Raw genomic sequence first — 17,633 nt, 5'->3', positions numbered from 1 at the left:
CCACAATGTATTGAGGGTATCTGCCACCATCCCAAGCCCAGAGTGCGTAGGTCCTAAAATTAATTAAAGCTGCAGTATGTAGGAATTATGTTCTAAGTAATTGTAAAATTGCCTTGACTGTCACCAGACATTAAGGAATCATGTTCATTTCAAATACTGATCTCACTGACAGTAGTAGTCCAGCCAGAATATGTACAGTTGAAAAGCTCAGTGTCAGCCCTGAAATGATGTTTATGTTGACATTGTGTGTTTTGGTCTGATGCCCCGCCCATCACCTGTCTGCTAATCACAGAGTCAGAAGCCTTTCAGCATCCAGGTTGCCAGATCCCCGTGGGCTGCAGCTGGAACATTTCTGATCACAAATGTCTGACGTTATTAAACCTAAAAGGACTCTTATTATTCCCAAATACATCGTGACAAAGTGAGAAATAAAACAAGGAGATGTATAGGAGATGATTTAGAAACATGGAGACGGCTGAAAGAGGAGAAGGATTTGAAGACCGACGCCGGCCCTGCCTTAGTCTGACCACCGGTAAGAGCCACTCAGAGCCGGGGTCGCGGCCTCTTCACCTGGTCCCTTCTTCCGGGGCCGGGCAGCAGTCTCTTCTCCTGGCCCCGGTGAAGAGACTGCCGGTCCGGGACTGGTGAACAGACCAGGTACCGGTGTAGGACTTGTCTCTTGCCATGGTAGCTCCTAGTAGTTCAGTGTTTTCTGTGGAAGTGACCTGTTCATTTAGCGGTGTGTAATCCGAACGGGGGGGGGGGGTTGTTCGGTCCGTGGTTCGATCGGGGGGGGCTCGGTAGCTCGGTGTCCGTGGTTCGGTCGGGGGGTTCGGTTGGTAGTTCGGCGTCTGTGGTTCGGTGTGTGTGTGGGGGATCAGTCGTCCGGAAAGTGTGTGTGTGTGTGTGTGTGTGTGTGGGGGGGTTCGGTAGTTCGGCGTCCGTGGTTCGGTCGGGGGGGTGGTAGTCCGGTGTCTGTGGTTCGGTGGTGGGGGTGTCAGTAGTTCGGCGTCCGTGGTTCGGTGGTGGTGGTGGTGGGGGGGGGGGTTAGAGCTCCTGAATCTTCGCAAATTTTCATTTGACTGTGCAGGACGTTTGTTCTGGCCTGTTATATATTAGACTTATGTAGAGTAAGTCTGGTGATGATTTTTTTGTATGAAATTTATGGTGTGGTGGCAAGGATTAGAGGAAACGCTAGTAGTGGATGCTCATGCGGGATCTGGCAACCCCTAGCCTGGGCGGAGGAGGAGAGGATACCACGTTCTACAGTATTTTGAATGTAATTGCGGTACCAGTTTTGGCCACAATCCTACATACTGCAGCTTTAAAAAAGGGGGGTTGATATTTTTTGATATTGCAAAAAAGTGAGATTAATTTAAGGATGGGTTAAGGTTAGAGTGTGTGTCAGGGTTAGGGTTAAAGTCAGGGTTAGGCTTGGTGTTAGGGCTAGAGTTAGAGTTAGGGCTGGGGTTAGTGGTGGGTTAGGGTTAAGGTTAGGGTTATGGGCAGTGTCAGGGTTAGGGGTTAGGGGTTTGGGGTTTGGGTTAGGGTTCAGCTCTGACTGTAGATTGGAACCATGTGACCCTGCTTCAGCTGCAGGTTCCACAGCTGCATGTGTCTGAGTTCCTGACTCTTCCACCTTTATTTCATGCAGGTTCTGGGGATTAAAGTAGAGACTAAGGTACCGTCCGTCCCAGGGCCTCGTCCTCTGGCTTTTATTCCACTCGTACCAGTTCCTTCTGTCTTTTCTCTGGTTTCTCTTCTGTTCTGCTTTTCTTCTGCATAAACTAAAATCTTGACATTTAGTCTAAACATCTAAAGGTCAAGAACAACAGCTGGTTCCATACGATAAGTCGTTGTGTTTGAGCTTTGACTGTTTAAAGCTGCACTTGAACTCACAGCCATAGAGAACGGAGAATGGAGAACGCCTGAGTTCCATTTCCTGTAAACGGTCAATGATGTGAGCTCAGAGGTCTAGCCCATGTTTTCCACCGTTCATCAGTGCTGATCTATGTCTGTGAAAGTAGCTTTAAACTCATTCAAACTCCTGTTTTAATTCTAATGGAACTCACATCAGTTTGGGTCAAAGGTGTTGATTAACAGATGAGCTTCTGTGGAAACCTCCCCCTCCTCCGTTCACACCCACAGCAGCAGCAGGGATAGTAGAACAAGAGCAGATAGAACGGGTCTGAAACAGCAGAACTAGAGCAGATAGAATGGGTCTGAAACAGCAGAGCTGGAGCAGATAGAACGGGTCTGACACAGCAGAGCTAGAGCAGATAGAACGGGTCTAAAACAGCAGAGCTAGAGCAGATACAACGGATCTGAAACAGCAGAACTAGAGCAGATAGAACAGGTCTGAAACAGCAGAACTAGAGCAGATAGAACAGGTCTGAAGAGGACATCAACTGGACATGGACCCAAAGCCTTTGGACTCAATCAGTGACTTGCCGGTGGGTGGAGGGGGCCCGTCATGTCCTTCATGTGATTGGTTGGTTGGTTGGTTGGTTGGTTGGTCCTGTCCCGGTGCTTTGGCCGATCCTCTGTAGATCTGATTCCTCTAGACCAGGGGTGTCCAAACCTGGTCCTCCAGATCTACTGTCCTGCATGTTTTAGACGTGTCCGTCTTCAATAGTCCTGATTCAAATGATCAGCTGGTCATCCAGCTCTGCAGAAGACTGAGAATGACCATCAGGTGGACTGGAAGAGGAAACATCTAAAACACGTAGGGTTAGGGTTTAGGTTAGGACCAGGGCTGGACAGTAGATCTGGAGGACCAGGGTTGGACAGTAGATCTGGAGGACCAGGGTTGGGTACCCCTGCTCTAGACTGAATATCTGTTTGTTTGGTTTTTTTTCTGACTTCTGACAGTTTCTTTTCCTTCACGCTCATCCTTCGTCTCTTGATCCTCTTCTTGTCTCTTTGCGTCCTTCCTCTCCCTGTGTTGTGTGTTCTTTTTGTGTATTTTGTGTTGTTTCCAATACACAACCAGGACCTGACAATGAAGCTGAGTCTGATCCAGAGCATTGGCCTCATCGCCAAAGCCGTGGGCGAGTGTGTGAAGAAACAGGGCTACGTCTTTACGCGGAAACAGGAGCTCATTAGCATCATGCTGGTCAGTAGTTCAGCCGCTACTTCAGCTTCTACAGCTTTAACATCTGTGATCACACCTGGATTTATGTCCTGCTTCAGGATTTCATCAAGGCAGAGGCAGCTGATTCATTACGGACTCCAGTGCGCCCTCTGGTGATGAGCACCTGTGCCAACCTGATGTATCCTTGAGCCAAAAAACAGTTAGATCCTTGGTGATCTCTAAACGACCAGGTCTGGACCAGGTCTACAGGATCACCATGTCCTGTTTTACCCTCATATGTGGTTCATAGAAAATCGGAATCTGACTTTAAAATCAAGTTAGAACCAAAAAATACACATATTTGCGTTGACTTTTGTTGCTGTAGTCGACATATTTGATGTGTGATGATTGCGTGTTTTCTGTAAATATGCTTCTGTTTCTCATGTGTTTCAGTGTGAATGTGAGGAACAGATTCGGGTCTTTTTTTAACACCTCTGGTTTCAGAACAAGAACAAAACAAAATTTATGGTTTTGGTTTTCAGTGATTTTATGTTGTGTATTTTGTGTTTTGTTAAAATTCCACTGATTCTCTTTTTGTTTAAACATTTATTTTATGAAAGAGACATTAATAATAGATTTTTCCTGGTCGTCTGTTCTTTCGTGGTTGTCTGCTCTTTCGTGGTCATCTGTTCTTTTGTTGTCGTCTGTTCTTTCCTGGTTGTCGGTTCAGTCTTTGACTCCCGTTTCAGACCTCTGGATCCTCCTCTGACCGAGAATGATGCCTTCGACCTGTTGAAGGTTTGTGTGAACAGTGTGTTTTCTCTGCCGCCGGAGACGCACACACCTGAGAGAACCAAAGACGATGATGTCCTGGACCCCAAGCAGAGACAGGTGACGACCGGACCACAGAATCAGTACACAGATCAGCCAGTCAGAACAGAACCCACCCCCCTAGAACCACCCAGCCAGTTGGAACAGAACCCAACCCCCTCAGACCCCACCCAGCCAGTCAGCACAGAACCCAACCCCCCCAAAACCACCCAGCCAGTCAGAACAGAACCCAACCCCCTCAGACCCCCCTGTCATGGTTGTGTGTCTTGTCCTCCTGTTGTCCAGACGTTGTACACAGACACGTTGGCATCGCTGCAGCAGCTGTTGAGGAGTTTCCTGTTGAAGGATCCAAACCCCGATGGCCTGCAGAACGTCTTCAAGGTCAGCTTCATCAGCTGTGGTTCTAACATCTTCATGTTCTCTACAGGTTCCTCCACATGTGCTCTTGGCATTCTCTTTCTGTTGTCTTGCTGTTCTCTCTGTGTTCTCTTTCTGTTGTGTCTGTGTTCTCTCCCTGTTCTCTCAGTGTTCTCTCTGTGTTCTCTTTCTGTTCTTTTTCTGTTGTCTTTCTGTTCTCTCAGTGTTCTCTTTCTGTTGTGTCTGTGTTCTCTCCCTGTTCTCTCTGTGTTCTCTTTCTGTTCTTTTTCTGTTGTCTTTCTGTTCTCTCAGTGTTCTCTCTGTGTTCTCTTTCTGTTCTGTCTGTGCTCTCTTTCTGTTCCTTTTCTGTTCTCTTTCTGTTCTCTCTGTGTTCTCTTTCTGTTCTGTCTGTGTTCTCTCTCTGCTCTCTTTCTGTTCTTTTTCTGTTCTCTTTCTGTTCTCTCAGTGTTCTCTTGGTGTTCTCTCTGTGTTCTCTCTGTGTTTTCTCAGTGTTCCCTCTGTGTTCTCTTTCTGTTCTCTCTGTGTTCTCTCAGTGTTACCGCTGTGTTCTCTCTGTGTTCTCTTTCTGTTCTTTCTGTGTTCTCTCAGTGTTCCCTCTGTGTTCTCTCTGTGTTCTCTTTCTGTTCTCTCAGTGTTCCCTCTGTGTTCTCTCGGTATTCTCTCTGTGTTCTCTCGGTGTTCCCTCTGTGTTCTCTCGGTGTTCTCTCAGTATTCCCTCTGTGTTCTCTCTGTGTTCTTTTTCTGTTCTCTCAGTGTTCTCTCTGTGTTCTCTTTCTGTTCTCTTTCTGTTCTCTCGGTGTTCTCTCAGTGTTCCCTCTGTTCTCTTTCTGTTCTCTCGGTGTTCTCTCTGTGTTCTCTCAGTGTTCTCTCGGTGTTCTCTCAGTGTTCTCTCTGTGTTCTCTCAGTGTTCTCTCGGTGTTCTCTCTGTGTTCTCTCAGTGTTCTCTCGGTGTTCTCTCAGTGTTCCCTCAGTGTTCTCTCTGTGTTCTCTCAGTGTTCTCTCTGTGTTCTCTCAGTGTTCTCTCGGTGTTCTCTCAGTGTTCCCTCAGTGTTCTCTCTGTGTTCTCTGTGTTCTCTCTGTGTTCTTTCGGCCTAAGTCGACCCACCGTCTGTGTGTTGTTATTTCCACCTTCAGCACATCGACTCATGGCTGAGTTCATCACATGACCATCAGAGACAGTGGGCGGTAACGGTTACAGCCGATGTGTTGATGTTCTACCTGGACCACCTGACCGTCAAGGTACACACCTGGAACACACACAATACACACACTACACGGTACTATCATCACAATACACAGTGCACAGTACACAGTACACACTACACACTACACAGTACGCACTACACACTACACAGTACACACACTACACACAGTACACACACTACACAGTACACACACTACACAGTACACAGTACACACACTACACAGTGCACACAGCACACACTACACACTACACAGTACACAGTACTGTGTTGTGCATTTGTAGTACTGTGTTGTGTATTTGAGTGTTGGTTGTACTTGGTCCATTTTCTACTGATGACTTCTCTTTCTTTCTTTTCTCTTTCTTCTTTTTCTTTTTCTCTTTTTCTTTTTTCTTCCTTTTCTCCTTCTTTTCTCTCTTCTTCTCTTCCTTTCCCCTTTTCTCTTTCTTTTCTTTCTTCTCCTCTTTCTTCCTTTTCTTTTTCTTCTTTTTTCTTCTCTCCTTTCTTCTCCTCTCCTTATTTCTTCTCCTCTTTCTCCTTCTTCTCTTTTTTCTCCTCCTTCTCGTCTTTCTTCTCTTTCTCCTCCTCTTCTCCTCTTCTACGTCTTCTCTTTTCCTCTTTCTCCTCCTCTTTCTCTTCCTCTTTCTTCTCTTTTTTCTTTTTCTTCTCCCCCTCCTCTTTCTCCTCTTCTCAACTTTTTTCTCCTCCTCTTTCTCCTCCTCCTCTTTTTCCTCCTCTTTCTCCTCTTCCTCCTTCTCCTCCTCTTTTTCCTCCTCCTCTTTCTCCTCCTTATTCTCTTGTTTCTCCCCCTATTTCTCCTCCTCCTCTTCATTCTCCTCTTTCTTCTCCTCTTTCTTCCTTTTTCTTGTCTTCTCCTCCTCTTTCTCCTCCTTTTTCTCCTCTTCTCGTCTTTCTTCTCCTCCTCTTTTTTCTTCTCTTCTCCTCCTCCTCTTTCTCGTCCTTTTTCTCCTCCTCTTTCTCCTCTTACGCCTTCTCCTCTTTCTCATCTTTTTTCTCCTCCTCTTTCTCCTCCTCCTCCTTCTCTTCTTTTTCCTCCTCTTTGTCCTTCTCCTCCTCCTTTTCCTCTTTCTTCTCCTCTTCCTCCTCTTTCTCCTCCTCCTCTTTATCCTTCTATTACTCCTTCTCTTCTTCCTCCTCTTTCTCCTTCTATTCCCCCTTCTCCTCTTCCTCCTCTTTCTCCTTCTATTCCCCCTTCTCCTCTTTCTCCTCCTCTTTCTTTTAGAACATGGTGTCCTTCCATAACCTTGGTGCCCTCCTCGGTCGTCTCTCTCCTCGTTGCTCTGATCCTGTCTCCTCTGTTCGTGTCGCGGCCGTCAGTTGCATCCACACTCTGCTTTACATTCAGCTGCGATATGAAGGTAGGCTGTGTCAGAGCTCCACCCCTGACCTATGACAGGCCCCCTCTGGACCCGCCCTCAGTGGGCACCTCCAGAGGGTTGAACTGATCTGAAGTTCTGTCCTAATCTCATCGGTTAGATTCATCACATGTGTTTGTTTGTGTCCATGATGAAGGCTTTGCCCTCGACCATAAGGATGAAGGCGTGGACAGTCTGATTCCTCTGAAGGAACGTCTGGAGAACCCTGACCACTCAGTCCTCTACAAGACCTGCTCAGACCTAACCAAGGTGAGGGGGATGGGTTTCCTGTGGTGTTTTGTCTCGTGTTTCCTCTGGTGTTTCCTCTGGTGTTTCTTCTGGTGTTTCTGCTGGTGTTTCCTGTGATGTTTCCTGTGGTGCTGACGGTGGTGTTTCTTCTGGTGTTTCCTCTGGTGTTGACGGGGGTGTTTCTTCTGGTGTTTCCTCTGGTGTTGACGATGGTGTTTCCTCTGGTGTTTCTTCTGGTGTTTCCTCTGGTGTTTCTTCTGGTGTTTCCTCCGGTGTTGATGGTGGTGTTTCCTGTGGTGTTTTCTCTGGCGTTGACGGTGGTGTTTCTTCTGGTGTTTCCTGTGGTGTTTTCTCTGGTGTTTCATCTCGTGTTGACAGTGGTGTTTCTTCTGGTGTTTCCTGTGGTGTTTTCTCTGGTGTTGACAGTGGTGTTTCTTCTGGGGTTTCCTCTGGTGTTAACGGTGGTGTTTCCTCTGATGTTTCCTCTGGTGTATTCCTCTGGCATTGACGGTGGTGTTTCCTGTTCTGTCTCCTCCAGGTCATGAGTAAACGTCTTCCTCAGGGACAGATGTCCACTCTGGTCTTCGTGCTGTTTGATGGACTGGTGGACAGTCAGTCCAACTGCAGTCGCGCGGCATCCGTCATCCTCAACACGCTGCTAAAGAACAGAGGAGGAGGCCTCCAGGAGCTGGTAATGTAAAGGGCAAAGGTCACTGGGGTCAAAGGTCACAGGTCAAAGACAAAGCGGTGTTCAGTAGAAATAACACAAACACTGTGGGCAGTGGGCGGAGACTAATTCACACGTCTGTGTGTGTGTGTTTGTGTGTATTTGGTGTGCGTTTGTGTATATTTGATGTGTGTTTGTGTGTCTGTTGTGTATATTTATTTTGTGTGTGCCTGTGTGTGTCAGGTTCCACAGATGTTGGAGGTTCTCCATGTGTGTCTTCAGAACATCACAGAGGAGCAGGTATCTACACATGAGATTCCATCAGTCCTACAGTTGTGTATTTTTTTGTGTGTGTTGTGTTGTTGTCATGCTGTTGTTGTTGTCATGTGTTCAGGTCAGAGTGGCCATTGGACAGACCGTTCTCATCCTGGCATCACAACATCTGCAGACGGTTCTGACCACACTAGTGAACCAGCCCCTACCCTATGACAGGTACACACAACAGACACAACAAACACATAACAGGTACACACAACAAACACACAACAGACACACAACAAACAAACAACAGGTAAACACAGCAAACACACAACAAACACACAACAGGTACACACAACAAACACATGCGTACACACAACAAACACACATGTACACACAGACACACAATGAACATGTTGTAACAGTTCTCCTTCTCTGTCTCCTTCTCTGTCTTCTGTCTGTCTTTTTCTCTGTCTCCTGTCTGTCTCTTTCTCTGTCTCTTTCTCTGTCTCCTTCTCTTTCTCCTGTCTGTCTCCTTCTCTGTCTCCTGTCTGCCTCCTTCTCTGCCTCCTTCTCTGTCTCCTGTCTGCCTCCTTATCTGTCTCTTCTCTGTCCTCTTTCTGTCTCCTGTTGGACTCTCATGTCTCCTGTCTGTCTTCTCTTGTCCATGTGCAGCTGGACCAGTGAGATGTGGATGGCTTTGGGTTCAGACCCGCTTGTGGCCAGACAGATTCTGGAGACAGTGATGGACAAGTTAGTGGTTCTGGCTCCATTCGTGGACAGGAAGGAGTGGACAGTCAGAGGAGGAGCCTCTAAGATGGCCACGGCTCAACCTCTGGCCGTGAGTTCCATGTTATAGATGGTTCCCTTGGTTCCTGTGGTTTCCATGGTTCCTGTGGTTCCCCTGGTTCCTGTGGTTCCCATGGTTTCTGTGTTTCCCCTGGTTCCTGTGGTTTCCATAGTTCCTGTGTTTCCCCTGGTTCCTGTGGTTCCCGTGGTTCCTGTGGGTCCCCTGGTTCCTGTGTTTCATATGGTTCCTCTGTTGCCTGTAGTTCCTTTGGTTCCTGTGGTTTCCATGGTTCCTTCGATTCCTCTGGTTCCACTTGTTCTTGTGGTTCCCCTGGTTCCTCTGGTTCCTCTGGTTCCTGTGGGTCCCCTGGTTCCTCTGGTTCCTCTGGTTCCTGTGGGTCCCCTGGTTCCTGTTTTCATGGTTCCTCTGGTTCCTGTAGTTCCCGGGGTTCCTGTGGTTCCCATGGTTCCTGTGGTCCCTTGGTTCCTGTGGTTCCCGTGGTTCCCTTGGGTCCTCTGGTTCCTGTGGTTCCCATGGTTCCTGTGGTCCCTTGGTTCCTCTGGTTTCTGTGGTTCCTGTGGTTCCCTTGGGTCCTCTGGTTCCTGTGGTTCCCATGGTTCCTCTGGTTCCCGTGGTTCCTGTGGTTCCCATTGTTCCTCTGGTTCCCGTGGTTCCTGTGGGTCCCATGGTTCCTCTGGTTCCTGTGGGTCCTGTGGTTCCCCTGGTTCCTCTGGTTCCTGTGATTCCTGTGGTTCCCGTGGTCCCCGTGGTTCCTCTGGTTCCCCTGGTTCCTGTGTTTCCTTTGGTTCCTGTGGTTCCTATGGTTCCTCTGGTTCCCGTGGTTCCTATGGTTCCTCTGGTTCCTGTGGTTCCTGTGGTTCCCGTGGTTCCTGTGGTTTCCATGGTTTCTGTGGTTCCCGTGGTTCTCATGGTTCTGTACAGATATTGGTCTTCACATCGGTGTTCTGTCATTCCAGATAACCTGTGGTGTCAAAGAGCTGCTGTTGAACGGTCAGTGTCAGGAACCCGCCGTGGCTCTGTTCCCTCAGCTCTTCTCCTGTCTCTTGGTCCGACTTGGTGCAAGCGTTGGCGTCGCTGCTCCCAAAGACAATGCCAGGCCGTCTGCGTCTGTCCACGTAGCAGGGTGAGTATCTGGGACACCTGTCTCATACAGTCAGGGACAAACGTAGGACTTCGGTTCCACAGTCAGTTCTCTGTTTCTAACTCAACTTCTTCCTCCTTCACTGAATCCATTTGTAATGTAATGAATTTGTAATGTAGGTAAAACAGAAAAAGGTTCTGTCACTTTAAGAGACACCTGTGCAGGGTATTATGGGATATACTGTTAGATATGTATGTGACTGTTTAAGGAAGTATCTGTGGTATGTACTGCAGTATTCAGTATAGCTGATCTAGTAAAAGTACACGTTTACAAACCACATGTGGTCACCCTCTTCTATGTCTGTCACATTCACATACACACAGGACAAGATTAAGGGACGGAGCATGGGCGGAGCATGTGCCCAGTGCATGGGTGGCGCTTATACTTTTAGTGTACAGTGTACACATCCACGAATCCATGGCACTCGTTAACATGGGTCTGAAGAAAAGAAAAACTTTACTCAAATAAACAGTAATACTTTAAAATGGAGCTAAACATATATTAATTGAATGGATCCAATTTTATCCATACAAACATTCAATAACCAATACATCACAATATTATTCCAAACTTTTCATTAACTCACAGCTTCTCTACCGGTGCACTGGGATCGTACATGTGCATGTCAGCGTACCGATACGTACCGATACATACCTACACATTTCCATACGTACCGATATGTATTGGATAATCTTCCCATCACTAATATACACATATGAAACACACAAACACACACATATATGAAACTCACACACACACACATATGAACTGCATTCACATACATGTGGAATACTTTCTCAAGCATACATGTTTTACTCGAACAGGAAGGTGGAGAAGTGGGAACCAGAAGATTTAGTTTTTTTCACCCAATTTTATTTTGTTTACTAGTGTACTTCCTGTTTTGTTTTGTTTACTGGTGTACTTCCTTTTTTGTTTTGTTTACTGGTGTACTTCCTTTTTTATTTTGTTTACTGGTGTACTTCCTGTTCTATTTTGTTTACTGGTGTACTTCCTTTTTTATTTTGTTTACTGGTGTACTTTTTATTTTGTTTTGTTTACTGGTGTACTTCCTGTTCTATTTTGTTTGCTGGTGTGCTTCCTGTTTTATTTTGGAACCAGAAGAGTCATCTGTTTCAGGTGCTTCCCAGCTCGTACTGATTTCAGTAACCTTTTTATCTGAAGCTGCTTCATCGTTTGTTAGCTTCTGCACAGACACTGACAATACTGACAGATGTGTCTCCAGACGGTCACTAAACCGACTACTTGGACACGGTTGGTCGGACCTTCAGACACCTGCTTGGTGTCCCTCATGTCTTGCTGGCAGTGGCTCCAGAGCTCCTCTGGAATCTGCACTTTTTCTGCACATACGTCTGGATGTTGTTAGGCGGTCGTCTACGGGTCCGACTGATACCTTTGATAAATGTGACATCCCACGGCGTCCTCCACGTCTGAAGCTTTGTCTTCTCATGGACTTTGCCTCCAGGGTGGCGGCTGACGCTCTGAGGATCCTATTGGCTCGGGCCCAGTTGGACGAAGTGATGAAGAGGTTGGATGAAGACGAGGCCTGGGAGGCAATGAGGGAACCAAACAGCCACATCAGTGGAGTCACACTACTGGCACGGTGAGATGTTCAGGGTCATGACAAACCATGGTAAAAGTGTGTGTAACTAAGAACTCTAATAGTGTTGATCTGTGCAGTCAGTGAATGCATCATGTGTGAAGTTTGTTGTGTCGTCTACAGGGCAGTCGCTAAGCATGCTGGTCCGAGGTTACCTGCTATCGTCGAGTGTCTCTGTCCGTCCTTAAACAACATCTACGAATGTCAGAGAATCACTGTCACTGCTTTTTTTTCTGAGGTGATGTTTATGTTCCTCAGGGTTGTGTGTTGTTGGAGCTTCTTGTTTCACTGATCCATCTGATCTGGATCCGTGTTCATTGGGTTTCAGTTAATGTTCCATGTTCTTGCAGCTGTTGAACCATCACGTGGTGACGGAGCTGCTGTTGATCGATGTGTTGATGAACAACATGATGGAGAGGATCTCCGACCCCTGCTGTTCTGTCCGGATGTTGGCTGTCCGAGGTCTGGGAAACATTGCCGAGGGTTCCCCCGAAAAGGTACAGGCACATAAAAGACAAACCGAGTCCTTCGATGTCCTCAGACCCCTCCCCTCAATAACCATAACCCTCCTGTGCCAACAGGTCAATAAATATGCCAAGGAGCTGCTGGCGGCCATGAGCTCTGGCATGGAGGAAAAGGATGATCCAGGTAGGACCAGAGGTTCCCAAACATATGGTCTGGACCAAACAGGAATCGCACCATTGTTTTTATTGGGTCGTCAAATGACAGAAGAAAATATTGAGCAGTGACAGGACACAGGAAATAAATGTATTAATGAAACAGAAAGAGGAAGGTCCGGAAGAGTCTAGAAAAGTTGACCTGATTACACAGCCCAACATCTAACCACATTACAATGATGGAAAAGACAAAAGAAAAGAAAAAAAACCTCACTGTCAGATGGTGTTTTATCAGTTACATATAGTTCATAAGTTTGAAGAGAAAGCAGACTTTTGGTCTGAAGACCTTTGATAAACTCTGGTACAGACGTGACATCCTGATTGAACCCTGTTGGACTAATTTTCCTGCAGGTAAACTCATCACTCTGGAGGCCATGTCAGGTCTGTCTAAAGTTCTCCTCTACCTGGACAAGAAGAACGTCCACTTACTGGTCGTCTACATTTTCATGAAGATCAAACCTTTCTTGGAAAGCGTTAGTGTTCTTGTATTTGTACATATTACATGTTAATGTTGATAATGTGCAGATGTGTCTGACGCTGATGTTCTGTCGTGGTTTTACATTCTCCAGGAGAACGATGAGATCCGTTGTGCTTCCATTCACCTGATGGGGAACCTGTCCAAGTTTGGGTCTGGAGAACCAGTCTTCAAAGACCAGATCCACAATGTTCTTGTTAGTCTATTACTGCACCTGGTTGACCCAAACCCTCAGGTGGTGAAGGTAGGGCCTGGTTTGGAATTTAAGGGTAGAACAGGCGCAGCGTGTCCTGTATATTCACATGTATGTTCCACTTCAGGCATGTAAATATGCGATGCGTGTGTGCGCTCCTGTTGTTGGGTCGGACCAGATCACAGCCATGTTTCAGAACCACCTTCACGATGACAGGAACCTGCACTACGGAGAGTTCATCAACGATCTGACCAAGTACCTGGTGAGAGGGTGATCTAATATGTTAGATTAGAGCCGTAAATGCTGATGTCTGTGAGATCTAGATCTTAACACTCTTCAGAAGGTTTGTTGAACTCCTCAGAACATAACAGTGGCTCCGTTTGCAGATCCAGGACTTCCCCAGCATGTTAAACTTCTACCACATCTCAGTAATCCAGTTCTTCAAAAGCACCTGGGCCGAAGTCCGAGCAGGAGCCGCCATGTTTATAGGTACGAGTTCCATTCATGTTTATAGGTACGAGTTCCATTCATGTTTATAGGCACGAGTTCCATTCATGTTTATAGGCACGAGTTCCATTCGTGTTTATAGGTACGAGTTCTGTTGGTGTTCTAGTTCCATTGGTGTCCGTAGGTTCTAGTTCCGTTGGTGTTCATAGGGGTGTTCATAGGTTCTAGTTCCATTGGTGTTCATAGGTTCTAGTTCCATAGGTGTTCATAGGCTTTAGTTCCGTTGGTGTTCACAGGTTCTAGTTCCGTTGGTGTTCATAGGTTCTAGTTCCATTGGTGTCCATAGGTTCTATTTCAATTGGTGTTCATAAGTTCTAGTTCCATTGGTGTTCATAGGTTCTAGTTCTGTTGGTGTCCATAGGTTCTAGTTCCATTGGTGTTCATAGGTTCTAGTTTTGTTGGTGTTCATATGTTTTAGTTCCGTTCTTGTCCACCCCTGTAGAACCATCTGATCCACTTCTCTGTTCATATTCATGATCTGTTCAGTTTATTGTAGATGTTCTGGTTGTTTTGACTGGATTGGTCCAAATCCTTCTTCCTCATCTGCTGAGGTTTGATGTCTGTCATCTATGTGTTTTCACTGGTTCCCTGCTTTGTTTCCCACTTGGTTTCCCGCTTTGTTCCCTGCTTTGTTCCCTGCTTTGTTCCTTGCTTTGTTCCTTACTTTGTTCCCTGCTTTGTTTCCTGGTTTGTTCCTTACTTTGTTCCCTGCTTTGTTTCCTGGTTTGTTCCTTGCTTTTTTCCCTGCTTTGTTTCCTGCTTTGTTCCCTACTTTGTTCCCCGTTGTGTTTCCTGCTTTGTTCCCTACTTTGTTCCCCGTTGAGTTCCCTGCTTTGTTCCCTACTTTGTTCCCTGCTTTGTTCCCTACTTTGTTCCCTGCTGTGGTCCCTGCTTTGTTCCCTACTTTGTTCCCCGCTGTGTTTCCTGCTTTGTTCCCTGCTTTGTTCAATGCTGTGTTCCCCGCTGTGTTCCCTGCTTTGTTCCCTGCTTTGTTTCCCACTTGATTTCCTGCTTTGTTCCCTGGTTTGTTCTTCGCTGTGTTCCCTGCTTTGTTCCCTGCTGTGTTCCCTGTTTTGTTCCCTGCTCTGTTCCCTGTTTTGTTCCCTGCTTTGTTTCCTGCTTTGTTCCCTACTTTGTTCCCCGTTGTGTTTCCTGCTTTGTTCCCTACTTTGTTCCCCGTTGTGTTCCCTGCTTTGTTCCCTACTTTGTTCCCTGCTTTGTTCCCTACTTTGTTCCCTGCTGTGGTCCCTGCTTTGTTCCCTACTTTGTTCCCCGCTGTGTTTCCTGCTTTGTTCCCTGCTTTGTTCAATGCTGTGTTCCCCGCTGTGTTCCCTGCTTTGTTCCCTGCTTTGTTTCCCACTTGATTTCCTGCTTTGTTCCCTGGTTTGTTCTTCGCTGTGTTCCCTGCTTTGTTCCCTGCTGTGTTCCCTGTTTTGTTCCCTGCTCTGTTCCCTGCTTTGTTCCCTGCTTTGTTCCCTGCTTTGTTCCCTGCTGTGTTGGTGTTGACACTGACATTCTTCGACCTTCAGGAACCTGCTCTTCATGTGTTGACGCTTCATCCTCAGGTCGACTCAGGATCATGAACTGAAGTCGGTGTAGAACGTCAGCTGTTCTAATGTGTGTTCCTGTGTTCAGGGTTTCTACTGGGGAACCTGCAGGAGGAGCATCTGTCCCACCTCAACATGGGCGCCATCACTAAAGGTCAAAGGTCACGGCGTCTGTTTCCTCCTGTGTTTTTTTCCTGTTAAACCTTCACCGGCTTTGACTTTGGTTTTCCGTGTTCTGCTTCAGGTCTGGTGACGCTGCTGCAGGACCCGGATCCTGTGGTGAGGGTGAAGGCCGCCGAGGCCATGGGACGCTTCCAGTGACATGCAGAGGACACACAAGAGACACACGGAAGACACACAGAAGACACTTAAGAGACACTCAAGAGACACACAAGAAACACATGGAAGACACACAACAGACAAATAGAAGACACAAAAACACACAAATACACACGGAAGACACACAAGAGACAAACAGAAGACACAAAAACACACAAAAGACACAAAGACACACAGTAGACATGCAAAACACACATAGAAGACACACAAAAGACAGATAAGACACACAAAAGACACATAGACAGACACACACATACACACACACACACCGGTGTGTGACTTCCTTGACCTTCTAAACACACATATACACACACACACACACACACACACACATACATATATATATATATATATATATATGCATGGACTTTATATATGGACCTTTGGACTTTTAGTTTAACACACTTTGTTGTGATGAGATTCAAAAAAACAACCTTCATCCAAAAACCCAGGTGGGACTAAACTATGGAGCGTGGACCCAGAGAGCAGACGGAGTCCTGGACCAGTGCGTTAGCGTCTTTACTTTGACCAAACACTGTCCTGAACAGTGGGCGTGGTCTGTAGCATTTAGAACCCAGTGTTCTGTGGCTTTGAATGGAACGTCCCCTGAGCAGAGCTAAAGACCTTTCCATGTGAATATGATGATCCTGATGCTTCTTTAAATGTCGTCCACGTATGCGTGTGTTTGATGATCATGTTGAAATCAGAACCAGATGATGAACAAATGAGCCTGAGCTGCACAGGGGTCAAAGGATCAAAGGTCGGCTCAAAATAAGAACAGGAACATATGTCTGACGTTAAATGTATTTGTCTGGAAACATTTATCAAACTGTGTCAACAAGCAATAAGAACCCAAATCCCCAGATCCAGGTGTGGAACGTCGGAACGGCATCGCCGACCTGGTTCAGGTCACAGCCAAGACGCCGCCGATGCTAAGCTCCACCCATTGGCCTAGATCATTCACACCGCCGCCATCACGTCACGTGTTCCTGTTTTCCAGACATTATTTAAGAGATGTTTTTGTGTGTTTTTATTTTTCCCTGAAGCCTCGAACACTCTGTGAATGAGGCCTCTAGCACATGGAAGCGGTGGTGGTTCGGTCCAGATGGAACCATGTGACCAGGGTTCGGACGCCATCGGCCATTAGACGTTTAGTGCCAAATAAACTCAAACACATGGGCAGTGACTTTAGGTCTGACTTTAAATGCACTTAATGTTGTGTCCAGGTCTTTAAGTTTGTCCAGAGCCGAGGCCACGTGTGTGGAATTATGGGTAACCTACTGTCCTGTTAACGGCATGGGGAGTGGGGGGGTGTCACATGATGAAGGTGATGTGTTTATGTAAATGAAAACTGCACTTATTTCATCAGGTTCTTCCTGCTTTGTTGTTGTTTGAGATGTAGCGGTTGATTCTGGATCTGTAAACAAAACACTAATGTGGGTACGACAGGAATGATGGGTACGATGGGTATGACAGGAACAATGGGTACGACGGGTATGATGGGTATGACAGGTACGACAGGAACGACGGGTATGACAGGAAGGACAGCAATGACAAATGACGGGTATGATGGGAAGGGACTGCGTCACTTCAGGATGATTTTACTGATTTAAAATTATGTGATTTTGTGGACGAAGCCAATGGATGAATATAAACCAAATAAACACTGATTAAAGCTGACGTTCTACTTTTTGCATTGTGGGAGGCGGAGGTTCGCGCCAACGGGCATCCATATGATATTATATGGATGAAACAAACATGACACTGAACCGGCTGAAGGGAGGCGAAGCTCAACTCCACCCCACATATCTGAGGATAAACTGGGGACCGAAGTCTCCACAGCTTTAAAGTGAAAATTAACACGAGGCTCTGGATCTGCACCGGTTCCAACACCGACGGCCCAGGGTTCCTCATCCAGGGTTCCTCTAGGACCCCAGCTGGACTTGGATGTCTCTGTCCTGTTGTCCATTTGCTGGACTGTAAGTGGACTTGGACGTCCGTCTGCAGGTGGACAAACATATGGAACCAAAGACACTGAATCCACTTTGAAACATGAATCAAATCAAGACCAGGACTAGAACTAAACCCAGGTAAGTGTTGGATCCAAGACCAGGACTTGAACTAAACCCAGGTAAGTGTTGGATCCTGGAACTGAGTCTAATCCCTGTCTGAGAACCTGAACCATCTTAGATCCCACATGGACCATCTTCACAGACACTAGTGGACATACACGCTGGTGGACACACAGACACTGGTGGACATACACGCTGGTGGACACGTTGACACGAACA

The 17,633-nt window shown here is 46.7% G+C and overlaps 1 protein-coding gene across 1 annotated transcript in view; it reads left to right on the top strand.

The window, feature by feature from the left end:
• LOC115436166 (maestro heat-like repeat-containing protein family member 1) overlaps positions 1-15,456 on the top strand; it is a 77,121-nt gene extending 61,665 nt beyond the window's left edge. The window contains 23 exon segments of the mRNA XM_030158936.1: positions 1,655-1,681; positions 2,993-3,115; positions 3,193-3,272; positions 3,823-3,964; positions 4,190-4,285; positions 5,417-5,521; positions 6,728-6,863; positions 7,018-7,130; positions 7,648-7,800; positions 8,020-8,076; positions 8,171-8,268; positions 8,710-8,875; positions 9,802-9,968; positions 11,470-11,607; positions 11,728-11,842; positions 11,955-12,101; positions 12,186-12,252; positions 12,633-12,754; positions 12,851-13,000; positions 13,077-13,211; positions 13,336-13,438; positions 15,092-15,157; positions 15,248-15,456. Coding sequence (XP_030014796.1) covers positions 1,655-1,681; positions 2,993-3,115; positions 3,193-3,272; positions 3,823-3,964; positions 4,190-4,285; positions 5,417-5,521; positions 6,728-6,863; positions 7,018-7,130; positions 7,648-7,800; positions 8,020-8,076; positions 8,171-8,268; positions 8,710-8,875; positions 9,802-9,968; positions 11,470-11,607; positions 11,728-11,842; positions 11,955-12,101; positions 12,186-12,252; positions 12,633-12,754; positions 12,851-13,000; positions 13,077-13,211; positions 13,336-13,438; positions 15,092-15,157; positions 15,248-15,324 — 2,583 coding nt within the window. The 3' untranslated portion in view covers positions 15,325-15,456.
• The last annotated feature ends 2,177 nt before the right edge of the window (positions 15,457-17,633 follow it).

This window comes from Sphaeramia orbicularis, chromosome 16, assembly GCF_902148855.1.
Source record: "Sphaeramia orbicularis chromosome 16, fSphaOr1.1, whole genome shotgun sequence".
Taxonomy (NCBI): domain Eukaryota; kingdom Metazoa; phylum Chordata; class Actinopteri; order Kurtiformes; family Apogonidae; genus Sphaeramia; species Sphaeramia orbicularis.
The sequence above is the reverse complement of the archived record's forward strand: the minus strand, read 5'-3'. Positions and strand labels throughout refer to the sequence as shown.